The sequence below is a fragment of the Coregonus lavaretus genome (assembly GCF_964263955.1).
Source record: "Coregonus lavaretus genome assembly, contig: HAP1_SCAFFOLD_575, whole genome shotgun sequence".
Taxonomy (NCBI): Eukaryota; Metazoa; Chordata; class Actinopteri; order Salmoniformes; family Salmonidae; genus Coregonus; species Coregonus lavaretus.
Window position 1 is genome coordinate 239,518 of NW_028156223.1, and position 22,221 is coordinate 261,738.

The 22,221-nt window shown below is 43.8% G+C and overlaps 2 protein-coding genes across 4 annotated transcripts; both read right to left on the reverse strand.

Annotated features, from left to right (window-relative positions):
- Positions 1-1,134: 1,134 nt before the first annotated feature.
- On the reverse strand, positions 1,135-9,412 carry LOC311126600 (SH2 domain-containing adapter protein F-like). Of its 2 annotated transcripts, none has more exons than XM_084200594.1 (9): positions 9,041-9,412; positions 7,986-8,232; positions 7,676-7,777; positions 7,280-7,532; positions 6,990-7,156; positions 6,804-6,909; positions 3,022-3,199; positions 2,784-2,903; positions 1,135-2,587 (listed from the first exon to the last, which is right to left on the reverse strand). In XM_084200594.1, the coding sequence occupies exons 2-9, from the start codon at positions 8,226-8,228 to the stop codon at positions 2,401-2,403; spliced, it is 1,356 nt and encodes a 451-aa protein (XP_084056720.1). In that variant the 5' UTR covers positions 8,229-8,232; positions 9,041-9,412; the 3' UTR covers positions 1,135-2,400. The 2 variants fall into 2 exon arrangements, with proteins under 2 accessions (XP_084056720.1, XP_084056721.1); XM_084200595.1 differs by having other exon boundaries at positions 8,040-8,232; positions 9,041-9,174.
- Positions 9,413-15,908: 6,496 nt separating this feature from the next.
- On the reverse strand, positions 15,909-21,727 carry yju2 (YJU2 splicing factor homolog). 2 transcript variants are annotated; one of them, XM_084200579.1, is made up of 9 exons: positions 21,447-21,727; positions 20,346-21,222; positions 18,642-18,742; positions 18,376-18,520; positions 18,049-18,183; positions 17,772-17,953; positions 17,538-17,682; positions 17,280-17,451; positions 15,909-16,439 (listed from the first exon to the last, which is right to left on the reverse strand). In XM_084200579.1, the coding sequence occupies exons 3-9, from the start codon at positions 18,659-18,661 to the stop codon at positions 16,324-16,326; spliced, it is 915 nt and encodes a 304-aa protein (XP_084056705.1). In that variant the 5' UTR covers positions 18,662-18,742; positions 20,346-21,222; positions 21,447-21,727; the 3' UTR covers positions 15,909-16,323. The 2 variants fall into 2 exon arrangements, with proteins under 2 accessions (XP_084056705.1, XP_084056704.1); XM_084200578.1 differs by lacking the exons at positions 20,346-21,222; positions 21,447-21,727 and adding an exon at positions 19,158-19,307.
- Between the last annotated feature and the right edge of the window lie 494 nt (positions 21,728-22,221).

Here is a 22,221-nt window from a genome sequence, read left to right on the forward strand (position 1 = left end):
AGCTTGCTAGCTACTCACTCTGACCGTTTCACTCGCCCTAGCAGAGCAGGTTAGGCTGTTTTCAGGTTATCTAGAGAGTTGGTTACTGTAACTATGCTGCTGGCAACAATTTAATAACGTTTTTTTGCCGACGTTTCCTGATACCTGTAATATTCAACAGGTGTTGTGCGTTCATACATTCATTAGCTAGTTATTCTGCGCTCTGGTACACTCAGACTAGAGTGCGCTGAAATCGGAGTAGGGGTGCGTTTGTATATTCACTGTGGCAATCTACTCAGATTTCAGAGCACGCTCGGGTGCGTTCGTAAATTCACTCTGGCGATCTACTCCAATTTCAGAGCACTCGCGTTTGAGTGTGCCAGAGCGCCGAATTACTGATCAATTTACGAACGCGCAACACCCATTGAATATGACCGGTGTCAGTAGACGTTGGCAAAAAAACAATGAAATTGTTGCCAGCAGCACAGTTAGTCACAAACGCTCTAGATAACATGAAAAAAACCTGCTCTGCTATGGCGAGTAAAATGGTTAGAGTGAGGTGTTCTCTCATTTGTCTCTGGAAGTAGCTAGCTAGCAAGCTAGACAACTTTAGCCAGTTAGCTTGGACGCTTGACTGCCGTTGTGAGGTCAGAACGCTCTGATCAACCCTACTCCTCCGCCAGAGCATAGTGTGCGCTCTGAACGCTCCGAGAGCGAAACGCGCTGAATTTACGAACGGACAATCTGACAACGGTCTGAATTTACGAACACACCCTCTGGCACTCCAGACTGGATTTATGAACACACCCTAAAAAGCCAGCCAAAGTGAATTTACGAACGCACCATTGATGTTTATCCCTGCTTGCGCTGATACTGACGCCTGGTGGTTGCTATGGTGACGCCGTTATCTATGTCATCGTTCATGTCACGCACTGATTGATGTGAAAGGCTTTCATAATGAACCATTACTGAACGCACATGCTGGTATTTTTTCGATTTCTCTTGCAATTCCAATTTAAACACAAGCATACCAATTAGAATGAATCAATGATACTAGTATGGACAATGGAAAGTAGCAAATACATTTATCTGAACAACAACCCTTATCCCTACCCTCTACCTGTGTATGTGGTTAGACTTAAGTAAAAAAATATATATATATTCACTCTTTATTTTCATAGAACATGAGAAAATCTTACAAACAGCACCACAGTAACAAACCTACCTATTATTACTTAGCTTTCATGATCAAAGTCCAAAAAACATTCACACTTTAACACACTACACTGAGTGTACAAAACATTGGGAACACCTGCTCTTTCCATTACAGACTGACCAGTGAAAGCTATGATCCCTTATTGATGTCACTTGTTAAGACATGAATTGTGCGTGTGCCATTCAGAGGGTGAATGGGCAAGACAAAAGATTTAAGTGCCTTTGAACAGGGTGGGCGGCAGGTAGCTTAGTGGGTAAGAGCGTTGTGCCAGTAACCGAAAGGTCGCTGGTTCTAATCCCCGAGCCGACTAGGTGAAAAGTCTTCCGATGTGCCCTTGAGCAAGGCACTTAACCCTAATTGCTCCTGTAAGTCGCTCTGGATAAGAGCGTCTGCTAAATGACTAAAATGTAAATGTATGGTAGTAGGTGTCAAGCGCTCCGGTTTGAGTGTGTAAAGAACTGCAACGCTGCTGGGTTTTGTACGCTCAAGTTTCCTGTGTGTATCAAGAATGGCCCACCACCCAAAGGACATCCAGCCAACTTGACAACTGTGGGAAGCATTGGAGTCAACATGGGCCAGTATCCCTGTGGAACGCTTGACACCTTGTAGTCCATGCCCCGGCAAACTGAGGCTTTTCTGAGGGCAAAATGTAACTCAATATCAGGAAGGTGTTCCTAATGTTTTGTACACTCAGTGTATAATACCAGCATTCTTACATATAAGTACTGAAATAGCTTTCAAGCGCACATTTCTATAATAGCTTTCCACTATAGTGATGTAGTGTTCTACTGTATAACATTATTGGATGACACTCCCACCCTGGTACAGCTAGCTAATCAATGTGCCATAGGGACGATTGATAATACTCTATTGACATACAGTAACCTGCTCTGTTACAGCATTTGCCTTTGGCCATATAATACAGTTTGACCATTGTGGTTTCCACCCAGAACCATTATGAAGCTCTTAGAATAACATCACATAGTTCCACAGCAGCCATGTTAGCATCTCTGCAGACGACAGCACCTTCAGTATTAGTATCATAAATAGGCTGTGTCCCACTCTATTCCCTATATAGTGCACTACTTTTGAACAGAGAGCACAAAAGTAGTGCACTACATAGGGAATAGGGTGCCATTTGGGATGCACATCACTACATAGGGAATAGGGTGCCATTTGGGATGCACATAATGAGTAGAGAAGGGTCAGAGAGTCTGTACAATGACAGGGTAGAGCAGAGACAGGTGTTCAGCTCCTCTGATAGGTAGTTTGTGCATGGTGTAGTAGTGGATGACCTCTGGTACAGAGGAGAATGGAGGACTGTTCTCTCCCAGGACGTAGCGACCCTCTGAACTCCGAGTGAACTTCATATGCATGAAGCCCTGACAACTCCTGAAAGAGAGAGAAGAGAGAGCGAGAGCAAAAGAGAGAGAGAGACAGAAATAGAGAGCGGCGTTATAAAATCCTTATCACCTTATTAGGGCCTAGATAAATATGGAAAACCCATGGAAAACCCATTTACGATGATGTGGTTGGTATAATGTAGAACATCAGGAGAATGCGAGAGGGAGAGAGCGTGTAAAGGTACCTGAGGGAGAGAGAGTAGTCTTGTGGGCAGGTCTGGCTCTTCCTCACCAGGTAGGAACTCTCTTTGCACAACGTCAGTAGAGTCTCTGCCTCTGCACGACTCACAGCACCGTGGTACCACCTGCACGGGGGACATATTACTGTGTGACGCATAGCAAGGGGCACAAAACAGTGTGACACACGGCCGGGGGGGCTTCTTGAATTATACTGAGAGTCAGAGGTTGAGGGGAGGTACTTACACCTGTCTCTCCAAGGGCAGGCAGGGGTCCACTCTCTCACCCAGGATAGGGGGGTTGTCACCGGGCCGCCGAAGGCTGGCTGCGCCCCCTGGGTCTGGGTCTGTGGGGCTGGTTCTGGGTAGTCTGGCCTGGTCTGACTGGGCTAACGATCTCTCCCACTCTGCCCCCTCAAACTGCACTACAAATTGAGAGTTTTATTAGCCAACTACTTAAATACCGGGGAAACAGGTACAGTGGGGAAAAAAACTATTTAGTCAGCCACCAATTGTGCAAGTTCTCCCACTTAAAAAGATGAGAGAGGCCTGTAATTTTCATCATAGGTACACGTCAACTATGACAGAAAATATGAGAAAATAAAATCCAGAAAATCACATTGTAGGATTTTTAATGAATTGATTTGCAAATTATGGTGGAAAATAAGTATTTGGTCACCTACAAACAAGCAAGATTTCTGGCTCTCAACGACCTGTAACTTATTATTTAAGAGGCTCCTCTGTCCTCCACTCGTTACCTGTATTAATGGCACCTGTTTGAACTTGTTATCAGTATAAAAGACACCTGTCCACAACCTCAAACAGTCACACTCCAAACTCCACTATGGCCAAGGAGCTGTCAAAGGACACCAGAAACAAAATTGTAGACCTGCACCAGGCTGGGAAGACTGAATCTGCAATAGGTAAGCAGCTTGGTTTGAAGAAATCAACTGTGGGAGCAATTATTAGGAAATGGAAGACATACAAGACCACTGATAATCTCCCTCGATCTGGGGCTCCACGCAAGATCTCACCCCGTGGGGTAAAAAGGATCACAAGAACGGTGAGCAAAAATCCCAGAACCACACGGGGGGACCTAGTGAATAACCTGCAGAGAGCTGGGACCAAAGTAACAAAGCCTACCATCAGTAACACACTACGCCGCCAGGGACTCAAATCCTGCAGTGCCAGACGTGTCCCCCTGCTTAAGCCAGTACATGTCCAGGCCCGTCTGAAGTTTGCTAGAGTACATTTGGATGATCCAGAAGAGGATTGGGAGAATGTCATATGGTCAGATGAAACCAAAATATAACTTTTTGGTAAAACTCAACTCGTCGTGTTTGGAGGACAAAGAATGTTGAGTTGCATCCAAAGAACACCATACCTACTGTGAAGCATGGGGGTGGAAACATCATGCTTTGGGGCTGTTTTTCTGCAAAGGGACCAGGACGACTGATCCGTGTAAAGGAAAGAATGAATGGGGCCATGTATCGTGAGATTTTGAGTGAAACCCTCCTTTCATCAGCAAAGGCATTGAAGATGAAACGTGGCTGGGTCTTTCAGCATGACAATGATCCCAAACACACCGCCCGGGCAACGAAGGAGTGGCTTCATAAGGAGTGGCTTCGTAAGAAGCATTTCAAGGTCCTGGAGTGGCCTAGCCAGTCTCCAGATCTCAACCCCATAGAAAATCTTTGGAGGGAGTTGAAAGTCTGTGTTGCCCAGCGACAGCCCCAAAACATCACTGCTCTAGAGGAGATCTGCATGGAGGAATGGGCCAAAATACCAGCAACAGTGTGTGAAAACCTTGTGAAGACTTACAGAAAACATTTGACCTGTGTCATTGCCAACAAAGGATATATAACAAAGTATTGAGAAACTTTTGTTATTGACCAAATACTTATTTTCCACCATAATTTGCAAATAAATTCATAAAAAATCCTACAATGTTATTTTCTGGATTTTTTTTCTTCTCATTTTGTCTGTCATAGTTGACGTGAACCTATGATGAAAATTACAGGCCCCTCTCATCTTTTTAAGTGGGAGAACTTGCACAATTGGTGGCTGACTAAATAATTTTTTCCCCACTGTAGCCTAGCGGTTAAGAGCGTTAAGCCAGTTACCAAAAGGTCGCTTGTTTCGAATCCCCGAGCAGACTAGGTGAAAAATCAGCCAATGTGCCCTTGAGCAAGGCACATAACCCTAATTGCTCCTGTAAATCGCTCTGGATAAGAGCGTCGGCTAAATTATAAATGCAAAACTGCAACATCTGAGTGCCTCCTACACCAGAATATATCAGAGCACTGGTCTACTTGCTAAAGCTTTTGTGATGATGTATTTAAGCAATAAGGCCCAAGGGTGTGTGGTATACGACCAATATACCATGGCAAAGGTCTGTTCCTTAGCACGACACAATGCGGAGTGCCTGGATACTGCCCTTAGCTGTGGTATACTGGCCATATACCACAAACCCAGAGGTGCATTATTGCTATTATAAACTGGTTACCAACCAGTACAATTTATAAAAATAAATGTTTTGTCATATCTGTGGTATATGGTCTGATATACCACGGATTTCAGCCAATCAGCATTCAGGGCTCGAACCACCCGGTTTATAATTTAGATCAAAACACTTCAGTGATGCTTCCCTCTATTATATATACAGTGCCTTGCAAAAGTATTCATCCCCCTTGGTGTCTTTCCTATTTTGTTGCATTACAACCTGTAATTTAAATGGATTTTTATTTGGATTTCATGTAATGGACATACACAAAATAGTCAAAATTGGTGAAGTGAAATGAAAAAAATAACGGAAAAGTGGTGCGTGCATATGTATTCACACCCTTTGCTATGAAGCCCCTAAATAAGATCTGGTGCAACCAATTACCTTCAGAAGTCACATAATTAGTTAAATAAAGTCCACCTGTGTGCAATCTAAGTGTCACATGATCTCAGTATATATAGACACACCTGTTTTGAAAGGCCCCAGAGTCTGCAACACCACTAAGCAAGGGGCACCACCAAGCAAGCAGCACCATGAAGACCAAGGAGCTCTCCAAACAGGTCAGGGACAAAGTTGCGGAGAAGTACAGATCAGGGTTGGGTTATAAAAAAATATCAGAAACTTTGAACATCCCACGGAGCACCATTAAATCCATTATAAAAAAATGCAAAGAATATGGCACCACAACAAACCTGCCAAGAGAAGACAGCCCACCAAAACTCATGGACCAGGCAAGGAGGGCATTAATCAGAGAGGCAACAAAGACACAAAGATAACCCTGAAGGAGCTGCAAAGATCCACAGCGGAGATTGGAGCATCTGTCCATAGGACCACTTTAAGCCGTACACTCTACAGAGCTGGGCTTTACGGAAGAGTGGCCAGAAAAAAGCCATTGCTTAGTGAAAAAAATAAGCAAACACATTTGGTGTTCGCCAAAAGGCATGTGAGAGACTCCCCAAACATATGGAAGAAGGTACTCTGGTCAGATGAGACTAAAATTGAGCTTTTTGGCCATCAAGGAAAACGCTATGTCTGGCGCAAACCCAACCCCTCTCATCACCCAGAGAAAACCATCCCCACAGTGAAGCATGGTGGTGGCAGCATCATGCTGTGGGGATGTTTTTCATCGGCAGGGACTGGGAAACTGGTCAGAATTGAAGGAATGATGGATGGCGCTAAATACAGGGAAATTCTTGAGGGAAACCTGTTTCAGTCTTCCAGAGATTTGAGACTGGGACGGAGGTTCACCTTCCAGCAGGACAATGCCCCTAAGCACACTGCTAAAGCAACACTCGAGTGGTTTAAGGGGAAACATTTAAATGTCTTGGAATGGGGGGGGGGGTTCTGTTTTTTTGTCTTATTTCTTGTTTGTTTCACAATAAAAAATATATTGCATCTTCAAAGTAGTAGGTTTGTTGTGTAAATCAAATGATAGAACCCACCAAAAAATGAATTTTAATTCCAGGTTGTAAGGCAACAAAATTGGAAAAATGCCAAGGAGGGGTGAATACACTGTATACATCTACCTGCTAGAGCTTTGGAGATGTTGTCCTTCTTCCATTCCCAGGGCTGGTCGTACTCCTCAGCTGGTCTCTCATCGTCCTGGGGCAGCCTGCTCTCTCTGACCTCTCTCTGGAAGAGAATGAGAAGAAGAGGATGTAGGAGGATGATGAAACCAAAACAGAGAAAAATAAGAAGATGAAGATTGTTACCGGTTCGTCCCTGAGGAACTCTCTCCCCTGCTGCTGCGGTGGCGCCCCCCGGGGGCGATGGCGAGTCCTCTCATCGTAGGGGTCATCATAGAGTTGACCTCCGATCCCAACCCCTGACCTTCCACTGTCCACTCCTGGTCGGCCCCGCTCTGGGTCCTGCTGGAGCGCTACACACACACTCAATAAATTAACTATAAGTCTATGCATCTCAGTATGTATGTCAGTCATTTTAGACAGCCAGGTGTGAGGTCCAAGGTGTGGGTGTCTAGGCAACAGCTATAAGCACCAACCTGTGACAACCCTCTGGGCTTCAAAGGGTTCCATGTAGCTGCTGCTGTCCCCTGGACGGAGACTGAGACCTAGGATAGGGTTAGGGCTGAAGGCTACCAGGGTAGGACTGGTGATGGGGCTGGGGCCCAAGGTAAGGTGTAGGCTGGGGCTAGGCTCCCAATCTGCTCTTAGCCGTGGAACTGGTCTGGCATCAAACGGGTCCGAGTAGTCAGTGTCTGAGTCCCCTACTGCTGCAGGAGCAGAGGGAAGCACCTGGAGAGAGTGATGTAGGGTGGGTGGGTGGGATCGTGAGAAAATGAGGAGAATCATGTGGATACAAAGAACATGAAAGAGGGAGAAGATCAACAACAAAAACAACAAATGTAATGTAAATGTAAACAACTGTCATGTCATACCGGTTCCTGGTGGATGGTGACGGGGCTGAGGGGGCTCTTACTGCGACTGAACTCCTGAGAGTCCACCTTGATCAGCCTGTGTTTGGGAGACACCACCTTCACCTGGAATACATTATAACAACCTTTAAACACCTGTAATAATATGGTCATAACACCTGCAAAACCATGTGTTTGATACTGTTCCATCCATCCCATTCCAGCCATTACACTGAGCCCATCCTCCTATATCTCAGCCAACCAGCCTCCTCTGCTGTAGTAACACAGTCATAACACAACATGTTCATGCCCTATAAGACATAACATTGCCCACCTCTGCATCGTTGGGAAGCACAGAAGCAAAGGCGGGCAACGCATGCAGGCTTACTGTCCCACTACAGCCACCGTAGCAGCCATTTTGTGGTTTCTCTGCGCTCTGGTAGGGGTCTTCAAAGTCCAGGTCTTTCTGGGCTCTGTACGCCCTCAGGATCTCACTCTCTGTGTAGTCAGGACGCGGAGGCTGGGGGGCGTCACGCCGGCTGCCGAAGTTCAGGTAGTCCTTTAACCACTTTGCCATGGGTCTGAGGGAAGGAGAATAAAGCAGAATATTACATCATATCTAACTAACACTGTCAACACTTCCAATAATGTGTTTACTGTGACAATGGAATCAGTAAAAACAATACACACTGGCATTCAGTGGACGCTTATCAGGCTGGGTGTGTGAGGGAATATGGGAATAAAACACTGGGTCTGGCAGTCAGTCACTGGACAATGTGAGTGATCAGGGTAGGTCAGACAATTTATCTACGAGGTATATTAACATTCTAATGTAGGTAATGACATAACTTGCTTGGTATTGGCGGTGGACCTGAGAGGAGGAGTAAAGACTGGCATGATAGGGACAATAGTTTTTCCCGACCACAAGACCTGAGCAGGAAAAACTCTAGTACATAGTTGTTTAAAGGCCCATATATAGTACATATTGAGCAAAATAAAGTAATCTTTCAATCACACTAGCTAACTATGTTACCTTTGTGACAGGAGGATCTGGGCTAGCTAAAGTTAGGTAGCTGAACTGGAATGCATTCATCAAACTAACGTTTGAGAGAGTAGCAACTGTTTGTTAGCTGGCTAGATACTTTATTTCCAGATCCTTTTATTTACAAGAAGAAGGCTATATTTCGTTTGAATCTATTAAGCGACAGACAAGCTAGTCAGCGGTCTACCTACGAACGTTTGGCTATTGGCTGGCTAGCTATAATCAGCTGACGTTAGTTACCTAGCTAACAGCTAGTCATGTTTGCTGCAGATAAACATTGAAGACCTAACGTTAGCTATGCAGTTTATATTTGCATAACATAAAAACGATACACTGTCAATACTTACGTTTTGATGGAAATTGGGGCAGTTAGCCAATTACGTATTTAATTTTGTGTGTCCACCCCCCATGAATTCACTAAAATGTCATTGTAGCTAACTAGCTAACGTTAGCAAGCTAGCTACAGTAGTTAACTTCCCTCAGCTCGAGCTGAAGAAAACAAGTTTGCCTACCACCAACGTAACGTAAACTAACTACGCTACGTCAGTCAAAAAAAATAAAAAAAATCATGCATTTTGGAGAATATTATTTCAGTTAGCTAGCTAGTTGGCTAACGTTACAATTTCCATCTAGCTAACTAATTTGACTATTTTAGCCAGAGATGGTTAGCTCACTGAGCTATAATAAGAAGGTTTAGCTAGCTACAAAAAAAGTATTCTTCTTTGGTGGGGTTTTACGGCGGTTAGCATCCAATATTAATAGTGCATTACCGCCACCAACTGGACTGGAGTATAAATCCATTATACTTTCTAATATCAAAAAATATTGCCAACTAACCCTTCACTCATTAAAACCCCACCACCCCATTCCACTATTTTGACCCTATCTGATCCTACACCAGGCACATTGCATTCGTAGGCCTATCACTCTGTACTGGCAAAATTATACTACTCACCCGGAGCCTCTTAGGATCCCTTACCCTTGACACATCTTCCTCTACTTTCTTCACTGCCTCAGCATATGACATCTTCTGTACAACTCTGACTTTGGCAACTTCAACCTGCCTCTCGGGCACTGGACACTTCTGATCCCCAGTAACATGAGCACCCCTACAGTTAGCCCAATATTGGACTAAAGGAGCCTAACGTTACTCCTTAGTCCAAGCCAAGGACCTTACATGTTCTGTTTAAATGGCGAATTGGCTCTGGAAGTCAAAACAGACAAATACTCCATCTAAACGTGAATCGATTCTCAATTGCAGTACAGTTCTAGAAACATAACCCCCTCTACTTCCATATCACATCAAAATAATAATGCAAAATATACACTTACTGTAAACTGTTTTAACCAGTTAGATTAGATGAGTTTATTAGTCACATGCACAGGGTCGCAGATGTAATTGCAGGGTACAGTGAAATTCTTAAGCGCCGAGCTCCAACAGTGCAAGTCAAAAAGAGAAGTGAATGAAACAATAATACAAATAATAATAATAATAATAATATATGCATATTTACAACTGTAACAATACTGAACAAAAATATAAACGCAACATTCAACAATTTCAACAATTTTACTGAGTTACAGTTCATATAAGGAAATCAGTCAATTGAAATAAATTCACTAGGCCCTAATCTATGGATTTCACATGACTGGGCAATGGCGCAGCCATGGGTGGGCCTGGGAGGGCATATGCCCACCCACTTGGGAGCCAGGCCCACCCACTAGGGAGCCAGGCCCAGCCAATCAGAATTAGTTTTTCCCCACAAAAGGGCTTTATTACAGACAGAAATACTCCTTAGTTTCATCAGCTGTCCAGGTGGCTGGTCTCAGAAGATCCCGCAGGTGAAGAAGCCGATGGTGGAGGTCCTTGGCTGGCGTGGTTACACGTGGTCTGCGGTTGTGAGGCCGGTTGGACATACTGCCAAATTCTCTAAAACGACATTGGAGGCGGCTTGTGGGAGAGAAATTAACATTCAATTATTTGGCAACAACTCTGGTGGACATTCCTGCGGTCAGCATGCCAATTGCACGCTCCCTCAAAACTCGAGGAATCTGTGGCATGGTGTTGTGTGACAAAACTTCACATTTTAGAGTCAGCTTTTATTGTCTCCAGCACAAGGTGCACCTGTGTAATGATCATGCTGTTTAATCAGCTTCTTGATATGCCACACCTGTCAGGTGGATGGATTATCTTGGCAAAGGAGAAAAGCTCACAAACAGGGATGTAAACAAATTTGTGCACCAAATTTGAGAGAAATAAGCTTTTTATGTGTATGGAACATTTCTGGGATATTTTATTTCAACTCATGAAACATGGGACCAACACTTTACATGTTGCATTTATATTTTTGTTGTCAGCGGCGGTGGAGTTGCCATACCAGGCATCCCGACAGTATGCTGTCGATGGTGCTCCTGTAGAACACTGTGAGGGCCCTCGGGGACAGGCCAAATTTCTAAAGCCTCCTGAGGTTGATGAGTCGCTGTCGTGCCTTCTTCACCACTGTGTCCATGTGGTTTGACCATTTCAGCTCCTCAGAGATTAGTACGCAGAAGAACTTGACGTTTTTGACCGTCTCCACGGCGGCCCCGTTGATGAAGATGGGGGCGTGCCCAGCCTGATTCCTCCTGAAGTCCACAATCAGCTTCTTTGTTTTGCTGATGTTGAGGGAGAGGTTGTTTACCTGGCACCACGCCGTCAGAGTACCTACCTCCTCTCTGTAGGCCGTCTCGTCGTTGTTGGTAATGAGGCCTACTACTGTCGTGTCGTCAGCGAACTTGATGATTGAGTTGGAACTGTGTGAGGCCACGCAGTTGTGGGTATACAGGGAGTACAGGAGGGGACTCAGGACTTACCCTTGTGGGGTCCCCATGTTGAGGATCAGTGTGGAGGAGGTAATGTTGGGCAGTAGGCGAATTGGAGAGGGTTGAGTGTGTCAGGGAGGGAGGAGGTGATGTGGTCTTTGACTAGCCTCTCAAAGCACTTCATGATGACGGAAGTGAGTGCCACTTGTCGGTAATCATTCAGTTCAGTTACTTTCCCTTTCTTGGGAACAGGGATGATAGTGGACATCTTAAAGCAGGTGGGGATAACGGCCTGAGTTAGAGAGAGATAATGTCAGAAAACACAACAGCTAGCTGGTCTGCACATGCTCTGACTTACATACGTAGCCCTCGTTGTCCTCAGGTGCCGTCCTCGGCAGCTCAGAGTCGTTACACTCGAAGCATGAGAAAAGGTATTTAGCTCGTCCGGTAGGGCGGCGTTGGTGTCCGCGATGCGATCGTTAGAAGCCCCTGCCACATACGCCTCGTGTCCGACCCACTGAATGGCTCCTCCACTTTGTCCCTTAATTTGTTTCTCGCCATCTTGATCGATCTGCGTAGGTCGTATTTGTACTGTTTAACCATACAATTGTCCCCGGTCATCTTGCCGTGTTTATAAGCAGCATCTTTAACACAGTTGCAGCTCAAATCAAATTAAATTGTATTTGTCACATACACATGTTTGGCAGATGTTATTGCGGGTGTAGCGAAATGCCCTCCTGCACACTTCTCACATCTCCCTCCTACACACTGCTGCAACATGACCATAAGCTTGGTACCTGAAACACCGTAGTGGGTTCGGCACAAAAGCTCTTACAGGATAACTGATATAGCCTTACATGACTTTGTCAGGTAATGACTCAGAATTAAAACTCAAAAAGGACAGACAGTGACTTCTGTTTCACCATGCTCACAACCGGGTCTGCGTTGGACCAAACTGTAGGCGTCACAGACACCGGGAATCATCCATTTCAGTTGATCCACCTCCACCGTTACCGCTACCCCAGTAATCACTCCTTTCAACGGCGCCTTGTTTCTGAGAGCAAAGCAATTAACAGGTCTTGTCCCCAGCTCCTTCTGGGTGGAAGAAACACACACAAATAATCACAAGTCCACTTCAGGTTACCTTCACTGATTCAACAGTACCCAATTCCATTTTCACCCAACCAGAAACCACATATGGGTCAGCCAAAAGGCAGGGGTCCACTTTCTACAAAATTGTCACTCCTACTGGACCAGAATCATCTTTATCATGACAATCAGTGCGAGGCTCGGGCTCAGAGATCTTCACCACATCTACCTCCTCAGATAATTCATCCTCACTCTTGTCCACTTCACCTCCAAAGCTACTGGATTACAGCTCACTCCGTTTGTACTTTACGCCCCACCATCTCCTTCGGCACTCAATTCCTCTCCCTCCTCCTCGCTGTCCATCTCCACATTTCTCTTCGTATCACATCTAACTTCTTTGCCTTGCTACATCCACTGTGTCGCCAGGCTTCTTCACTTTCCCTTTGTTCTCGACCTCGTAGCCTCTTACATGCAAGCGTGACATGTGGTGGGCCGACTTGCCATCTGGCTGACCTTCCAGCTAGTAACATAATGAAGAATTCGTCTCCCATCCCCTTCCGACCTGTTTTGCTACAAGAAAGTGAAGGGTTTCCATTAGTTACCACAGCCACAAAGTCAAAATTGCCTGTATCGTAAAACATTATTTATTTTTTTGGTCTTCATTTAAGGTTAAAGTTAAGCATAGGGTTGGCAGTGTGGTTAAGGTTAGGTTTAAAATCACATTTTAGGAAGATACATTTTAGAAATAGGCGTGGTTTATGACTTTGTGGCTGTGGTAACTAGTGATGACCGAGTGATAGTGACGTGTGAGCAAAACTGAGAATGAATAGGCCAACATTTTACAAAAAATTTACTGACAAAAAAAACAAAAAAAACATTGGTTTATATTTATACTATTTAACGCAGGCTTGTAATATTTTAGGTAAATGTACAGTGGGGGAAAAAAAGTATTTAGTCAGCCACCAATTGTGCAAGTTCTCCCACTTAAAAAGATGAGAGAGGCCTGTAATTTTCATCATAGGTACACGTCAACTATGACAGATAAATTGAGAAAAAAAAATCCAGAAAATCACATTGTAGGATTTTTAATGAATTTATTTGCAAATTATGGTAGAAAATAAGTATTTGGTCACCTACAAACAAGCAAGATTTCTGGCTCTCACAGACCTGTAACTTCTTCTTTAAGAGGCTCCTCTGTCCTCCACTCGTTACCTGTATTAATGGCACCTGTTTGAACTTGTTATCAGTATAAAAGACACCTGTCCACAACCTCAAACAGTCACACTCCAAACTCCACTATGGCCAAGACCAAAGAGCTGTCAAAGGACACCAGAAACAAAATTGTAGACCTGCACCAGGCTGGGAAGACTGAATCTGCAATAGGTAAGCAGCTTGGTTTGAATAAATCAACTGTGGGAGCAATTATTAGGAAATGGAAGACATACAAGACCACTGATAATCTCCCTCGATCTGGGGCTCGCAAGATCTCACCCTGTGGGGTCAAAATGATCACAAGAACGGTGAGCAAAAATCCCAGAACCACACGGGGGGACCTAGTGAATGACCTGCAGAGAGCTGGGACCAAAGTAACAAAGCCTACCATCAGTAACACACTACGCCGCCAGGGACTCAAATCCTGCAGTGCCAGACGTGTCCCCCTGCTTAAGCCAGTACATGTCCAGGCCCGTCTGAAGATTGCTAGAGTGCATTTGGATGATCCAGAAGAGGATTGGGAGAATGTCATATGGTCAGATGAAACCAAAATAGAACTTTTTGGTAAAAACTAAACTCGTCGTATTTGGAGGACAAAGAATGCTGAGTTGCATCCAAAGAACACCATACCTACTGTGAAGCATGGGGGTGGAAACATCATGCTTTGGGGCTGTTTTTCTGCAAAGGGACCAGGACGACTGATCCGTGTAAAGGAAAGAATGAATGGGGCCATGTATCGTGAGATTTTGAGTGAAAACCTCCTTCCATCAGCAAGGCCATTGAAGATGAAACGTGGCTGGGTCTTTCAGCATGACAATGATCCCAAACACACCGCCCGGGCAACGAAGGAGTGGCTTCGTAAGAAGCATTTCAAGGTCCTGGAGTGGCCTAGCCAGTCTCCAGATCTCAACCCCATAGAAAATCTTTGGAGGGAGTTGAAAGTCCGTGTTGCCCAGCGACAGCCCCAAAACATCACTGCTCTAGAGGAGATCTGCATGGAGGAATGGGCCAAAATACCAGCAACAGTGTGTGAAAACTTTGTGAAGACTTAAATATAAATTCATAAAAAATCCTACAATGTGATTTTCTGGATTTTTTTTCCTCATTTTGTCTGTCATAGTTGACGTGTACCTATGATGAAAATTACAGGCCTCTCATCTTTTTAAGTGGGAGAACTTGCACAATTGGTGGCTGACTAAATACTTTTTTCCCCCACTGTATATATTTTCTATTCACTTAAAAATATATATATTTTTGGAATAAACAAAAACTCCAACCACAGTGCACGTGCCAGCCTGCCAGGAGAGCTCAGCAGCTCAAATAAAGAGCGTGTCAAGCCCCTTTAGGAACATACCCTACCATACCGGCAGATGGCACTATTGGTCTGGTATTGATGGTTTCATCTTACATTCCAAACGCATTGAATGCAGCCAGCAATAAATTCAAACCGCCCCAACCTCATCCATTTCAACAAGGCCAAGACACTACGCAAGTGTGTCACACTGAATGTGCAGGCACAGGGGCCAAATCTAATTTTCCATACCAGATGAGGAGGTGGAGGAGAATGAGGACATCTGAATTTTCTAGTTCCCCAGGACAACTGGGGAGTATGACTGGACTGTGTGTGAGAGAGAGCAGTTCTTTTTGTTGCCATTGTTACAATCACTTGATTGTTGAGTCAAGTCCACACCAGTGCCTGTATAGTAGCCAATTTAGTGTGATAACTTTTCATAAAATGCTCCTTGATTGAACTTCAAGTTATCTGCTTGTCACATTGATTTCATGTTCTAAACTCACAAAAGCAGCCTACTACAGCAGAGAATATGAGGTCTTTGGGTAAAGTTATCAAGTAAACTCTATTCCTTGTATTTCTATCTGCAACATAGGCCTACATTTACAACCTTCACACCCAGTGTCTCTCCAAGACCAGTTCAGAGACCCCTGCCCTATAACACACAACTTTAAAACACTTAACTAGGACCTAAATTACATTTTTATGACTCCAGAACTGAGACATTTTATTCAAAATCAGTTTTTCCAGATTGGGTAGGGCACAAGAGAAAATACTTTAGAATGTGCCACAGTGCCAGAAAACATTTAGAGAAACACTGATTTAGAGTAAAATAATTATTTAATGAAAAGCCAAAACATGACTAACACCTTTACAGGGTTGGAGGGTAGTGGGTAGATAGAAATGTCCAAATATATTTTCTAAAATCACAGGTGAAAACAAATTACATTGCAGGATGATAAAATTCAGCCCGCTAACTCTCCTATACACTCTGAAACAACTACAGTAGTTTTAAATCATCACAGGCATCAAATTACTAACCCCTTTCTTACACCTAATAACCAGCCTTGAGTTGTGATCTTAAAAATCCCAAACTGTTCTGGGTTGTGTGGAACAAGTGAATTGCCCAACATCATATCAACACATTTCCATATCACATACAACTCTGTTCCATGTCAGCGAAGTTCAGACTATGACTGAGCATTTGGATTAGCCAAAGCATCGCCAGCCTCTCGCTCATTCACTGTCATCACTGTCGGAATATGCCCCTAGGAGGCTGAGTGACGACGACCCATTCTGTGCTGTGATTGGCTTAGCAGCCTCCGTCAGCACTGTAGCAGCTGCCTTTGAAACTGCAAAGCAGGAAGTACCGAGGTTAGAATGACAGAAACAGCAGTAGAAGTATCTTCAGCCATACAACATCATGTAGAACAGAGTGACTTCCTGCAGTGCTAACAGACAACAGAATCCTAATCTGGCAAGACTGCTACAATTGTCTCCTCAGGTTGCACCCTCCATTGAGGCATTGGTAAGAGCCAACAGTGACAGTGTTGAGTGTCTTGAATCCTGTTGTTGTTGACTGCTGTAAAGGCGTCCGCATGCGTCCCAGCCGGAAGAGTTTGCTCATATATTCTGACGACATTTTGTGACGTTTTTGTTCGTTTTGGTGAGTTTTTTTTTTGCTTACCTCCAGAAAAAAAAGTGTGTGCCCAAACAGCCGAAGTTCGGAGCCGAAGTCTACGCCCCTTCATCAGTGATTGGTCAACAGTAGGGATTCTTCAATAAAGTCTTTGTTGTCATTCAACGAGAGACAACTATTTTTTATGCAAATGTTTTCATTGAGAAATACTTACCAAACATCTTAGTTAGATGTAAAATTGCGCGACAGAGCTCCACGTCAAAATGAATGACAGATTTCTTGAGTTATCTTAGATTAATTTGACTATTTTGAGGAACTGGCTACAATGTCTCAAAATGGATAAAGTACTATTGCCACTTTTTTCTCATTTTTCAAGCGAAGGTCTTTTAAGGGAGTATACAAGCACACTCGTTCGGTTAGCCGAGTTTGGCTAGGTGCCAGCCGAACTGAAGCATGCTGACGCCTTAAGCAGGAAAATCGCCTGGTGTATACGATGTCATTTCGATATTGCAGATTCTGCCATAAAGCTTCTGTCAAAGTCTCCATAGCTCACCTGTCTGTGTGTTAGAGCCTGCAGGAGTTACTGTGGTACCAGATTTAGGGACAGAGGTCGCTGGTTTCTTCCTTACAACCAGTGTTCCCAGTGCCCCTCCACCTCCCAGCCCCCCCACACTTCTCTCCCAGCTCTCCACCTTGGCCTTCTTCACCCCCCCTACTGACAGGCCCTGCAGAAACAACACACAGGACATAAGTAGGCATGTTGGTTAACATGTATTGTGAATCCTGCGTATGTGTTCGGTGTGTGTGCTACCTGTGTGTCAGTGAGTCTGTCCGTGGTGAGGATGTCAGTAGGTCTGTCTGTGCTGGGCTTCTTTGGTCTGCTGCTCTCGCTCTCCTGGTCTGAGTCAGAGTCGGAGTCTCTTAACCTCTTCACTTGAGCTCTCTCTAGCATCTCCCTGTAACACATACACACACAACCATTTTGTTATTTTACTTGAACTCTTTGTTCTTCTCCTCCTCCTCCCCTCGCTCTCTCTGTACTCACCGTGTCTCCCTCTCGTCCTCCTCCTTCTCCCTCTCTTTATTCCTCTGCTCCAGCTCTTTGTATGTTCCCAGCATTCCTTCGAAGTCCACCGAAGCCTGTCTCTGGTTCAACTCCTTGAGCTCCTGAAGATTCTCCAGAACCTCCATCTCCATCTTAGAGTCCCGCGTTCGGTTCTCCAACACCTAGAACGGAACACGATCAGTACGGTTCTCTAGAACCTGGCCGAGAACATATCATCAGTCTGTCAGGTTCTCCAGCACTGTTTCTAGAGGTGTACCTTCATAGGGTTGTTCAACTCTTCCTCCTCTCTGTCCTTCGTGATCTTCTTCTCTTCCTCCTCCAGAAGTTTCTCCGCCTGGAAGTTCCTTGTGGCACCGTGTTCCATGGCATAGTCCGTGTTCTCCGGATCAGTCTATAGACACAACACACAGTGGGTGAGTACACACACACTGTTCTAAGACGTAGTCCGTGTTCTCCGGATCAGTCAACAGACACAACAAACACTGGTTGAGTACACACACACTGTTCTAAGACGTAGTCCGTGTTCTATGGATCAGTCTACAGACAACACACACTGGGTGAGTACACACAAACACAGATTTACCTTAAAGGTGATCTCGGCCAGACATCGTGTACACTTGATGTAGAAGCGGAAGATGGGCAGTCCCATGTAGAGCTCATTCATCACAGTCTCCTTACGGGCGTTGAACTTCTTCCCCTTGTAAATGTACTCCCCACACGTCTTACACCTGCAAGTCACACACGCAGGGACAGGGTCAGAACACACACACACATTCATGCACTCACACCTCATGGTACCCCACTGGCCTAGGGGCTGTTTCTGGGCAGGGTTGTAGAGTGTTGACATACCTCATGTTGAAGGGAGCCATCAGCCGGACCACATACTGCCTGTCTTTAGGGAGCTTGAGTTTGGGGATTTTAGCTGGGTCGAAGTCTGGCGGGTAGTATTTCTACAGGAGAGCAAATACAGTCAGCAGTGTATTTTAACTACAAATGTCTGATTCACATTGCCTTTATCAGTCATTAGCTACAACAACGAGAGGAAAACATACAAGAATTAGATAACACAATTCACATAAAGAGATTAACATTCTACATTCTACAGCGAGAGCCTATTCTATATCAGTATATCCTCAAAAGGAAAGATAGGTAGGAAACATAGCTAGTTAGCTAGCTACAATGAGTACGACTACTAGCTATATAGCTAGCTAAGCGTATTGAGCTAGCTACTACTACTGTGTAACTAGGTGTCATGTTAAGCGTTGAAAAGTTTTGCTTCAATGGTCAAGCCTGGCTAGCAACCTACTGCCCGTTTTCAGCAAATCGAGAATAAATCCAGACATAGTGAACAATAATTGTACTTACGTTTAAAACTTTTCTTTCTGACATTCTTAATTGGAAATAAACGTTAACTTTAGCGACGAAATGGAAGGATAAACTGTGATAATGTTAGCTAAATAGCTCCCTAGCTTGCCGTTAATGCGATGTTTGAGGAGAGCAGAGAATCACTTCCGCTTCCGGTCTAGGTCCAGCCTTCACAATAAAAGTCCCTCATGTAGAAAAGCACGCATTTAATATTACTAAATCTATAACTATTGTTTTATGATTTATATTTTCATTCAAAACAATGATTGTGTCCGAATGTGGGGCTGAGTCCCTATCACAGTATCTAAGTAATAGAGTGTCAACATGGATCTGCATCACAGCAATATTCTAAATTATGGATTAAATTTGCCATCGTAAGAGAGGATTTTAGAATGTCATCCATTAAGAAAACCTTTAAAAAATATTTTAGTGAACTGAGGGAACGGGAATAGAACCAGAGTTGCTGGTGTGAAAGGCAATCACGCTACTGCATCTTTCCAACAGGGTTAACCTACTTTATGAGAATTACAAGGTGGCTCATTAGCGAGGATTGCTACAATATACATGTTGTTTATAGCAGTGAATAAAAACAGACCTGAAGATCTTTTAAATGGCTCATTGTGATAAGGCCTTTATTTCACACAGGATACCTTTAGGATGTCTCCCCAGTATGAGATCTCATATTATAGCATGAAAGCTAATGAGCAACTGAAACATTTTTTTACAGCAATACAATTAATTTCCTGTATTTAACATCATATGCTTGGTCAAGAGCCCACTGTGATTCAAGTGTTATCCACAGACTATGAAGCCATATAATTTCTCCCCTGTGAGATAAGGTATGGTCAGTCAAGTGTCAAGAGATTCTTACAGTTAAAACATTATCTCTACTTGCTGTGACAACTTTTAATATGTCTTCCCAGAGCTGCTGTCTGTCTGAAGCTTTTGCCACAGGCATTACATCAAAATGATTTCTCCCCTTTGTGAATCATGGTATGCATTATCAAGCCTGTCCTATAAGGAAAACATTTGTCACAGTCTTTGCACTGATATGATTTCTCCCCTGTGTGAGATCTCATGTGGATGGTCAAATTTCCCATTTTGTTGAAGCACTTGCCACATTCTTTACAACTGTGAGCTTTCTTCCCTGTGTGATATATTGTATGGAGGGTCAAGAGTTTTCCTTACCTTTGAAACATTGGCCAGTCTTTACAGTGATAAGGATCTTCTCCTGAGTGTAGCTTTGTATGTCTGATTAAGTAAACCTTTGTGCTGAAACATTTGTCAGTCTTTACACCGATGAATTTTCGCTGCATGTAGTTTTTTATGTCTAGTAAATTTTGCCTTCTTGTTGAAGCATTTGCCACAGTCTTTGCACTGATAAGAATTTTCCTCTCTATGCCCGTGTGTACTTTTTATATGCATGGTCAAGTTTCCTTTGTTGCCAAACCATTTGGCACAATCTTTGCACCAATTAGATTTCTCCCCTATGTGAGCTCTTGCATGGCCGGTTAAGTTTCCTTTGTTATTGTAACATTTCCCACAGTCTTTGCAGTGAAATAGTTTTTCTCACATGTGTATCCTCATATGATTAGTCAAGCCTATATTATTGTAGAAGCCTCTACCACAGTCTTTACACCAACATGGTTTCTCCTTTGCAGAACAGTCTGGATTTACTGACAGACCTGAGTGTCATTGGTTGGTTCTGGTACTCTGTAGCCGTCTCCATCAGGTTCTGTTTTGATCTCTTCAGTTATGTTGGTGGGTAGAGTACCCCTCTCTCTGTCCACAGTTTGGGTTTGGTCAAGCTGTGAGGGCTGAGGTGGGTCCTCCTGATCCAAGTCACTATTTACACAGGGAGGATCGAATATAGAGTCTTTGGTATCAAACTCCAGCTCTTGGAGCAGCTTTTCCTCCTGCCTGGTCCTGAGATCCTCCTGTCCCTCTTTAATCTGTGTGGGCTCTGGGTCGTCCTGCCCATGATGGGGACTCCACTCCTGCTCACAGTGCTGCTGCTCAGGTGGAACCTCCTCTTCAGAGACAGATGGAGAGAGATGCGGAGGGTCTGGAGAGAGGTACATTCTTATCATTCTGGACTTCATCATTAATAACAGCTCCTCAAATAACAAGGGAATGTTAGCAATCCAACGAGGTGTTCTCTACATTTGTGATTAATGAAAGCATGTACATAGCCTAAATGAGTCTGCACCTGGTCTCTTATATGGGCTGTTCAATAGTCTCCATTCATTTCGCCTGAGTGGCAATAACCATTAACTCAACTCAACATACCTGCTCGGTGTAACCTTCTCTCTGGTTGCGTCACCATGTCCAACAGCCTTTGAAGGCGATCGTTCTCGTCTTAAGAACGGGAGATTTCTTCCTGGTACTCTGCTACCGTTTTTTACACGGCCCCGAATATCTCCACAGCAGCTGCTGTTAGTCGTTCAGTGACGAGCACATTCAACAACTGGAGTTTGGACATTTTGAAGAAAATGAAAGTTGACAACAATTAGTATTCTTCCAAACAGTATGGAACAGATGAGCCTGCCTGACGGAAGCGTTTTCTGTGTTATTTGCGTGGTTATTATTTCCGTGTTCTGTTCACGGCGTAAAAGAGTATCATTACTGCTATCTACTGTCCTGGAGCAGTAACTACTGATTACTTCATGGTACTGGAATATTACAGTGTGTGTGCGTGTGCGTGTGTGTTGCAAAAGGATGGTATATTACCGGTAACTTTCTAAGTTTACCAGTAAACTACCGGAATTTTGGAAACTTTCGAGGATTTCATGGAATTTTCAAACATGAAAAATATATAAAATGATAAAATATGATGATTTTAATATACAAACTAGAATTACAAAGCTGTAAAACATTATTTACATATATAAAATAGAATGACAAAGCTGTAAAACATAACCCTAGATATTACCCATCAACTTGAATACCATTGGTGTTTAATATCAAATCAAATCAAATTGTATTGGTCACATACACATATTTAGCAGATGTTATTGCAGGTGTAGCGAAATGCTTGTAAAGAGTTTGAGAGTTTTAGCATGAA

Bases quoted from the DNA above. Each gene is read 5' to 3' on its own strand.
- LOC311126600 (XM_084200594.1), bottom strand. From the start codon at position 8,228: ATGGCAAAGTGGTTAAAGGACTACCTGAACTTCGGCAGCCGGCGTGAC. The intron at 7,778-7,985 runs GTGGGCAATGTT...AATGTATTCCAG, and splicing joins TGCTTCCCAACGATGCAGAG to GTGAAGGTGGTGTCTCCCAA. The intron at 3,200-6,803 runs GTAGATGTATAC...CTCAATTTGTAG, and splicing joins CATCTCCAAAGCTCTAGCAG to TGCAGTTTGAGGGGGCAGAG.
- yju2 (XM_084200578.1), bottom strand. From the start codon at position 19,181: ATGTCAGAAAGAAAAGTTTTAAAC. The intron at 18,184-18,375 runs GTAAATCTGTGT...TTGTGTCTATAG, and splicing joins TGGCCGAGATCACCTTTAAG to ACTGATCCGGAGAACACGGA. The intron at 16,440-17,279 runs GTGAGCTATGGA...CCTGCTTTGCAG, and splicing joins AGGCTCTAACACACAGACAG to TTTCAAAGGCAGCTGCTACA.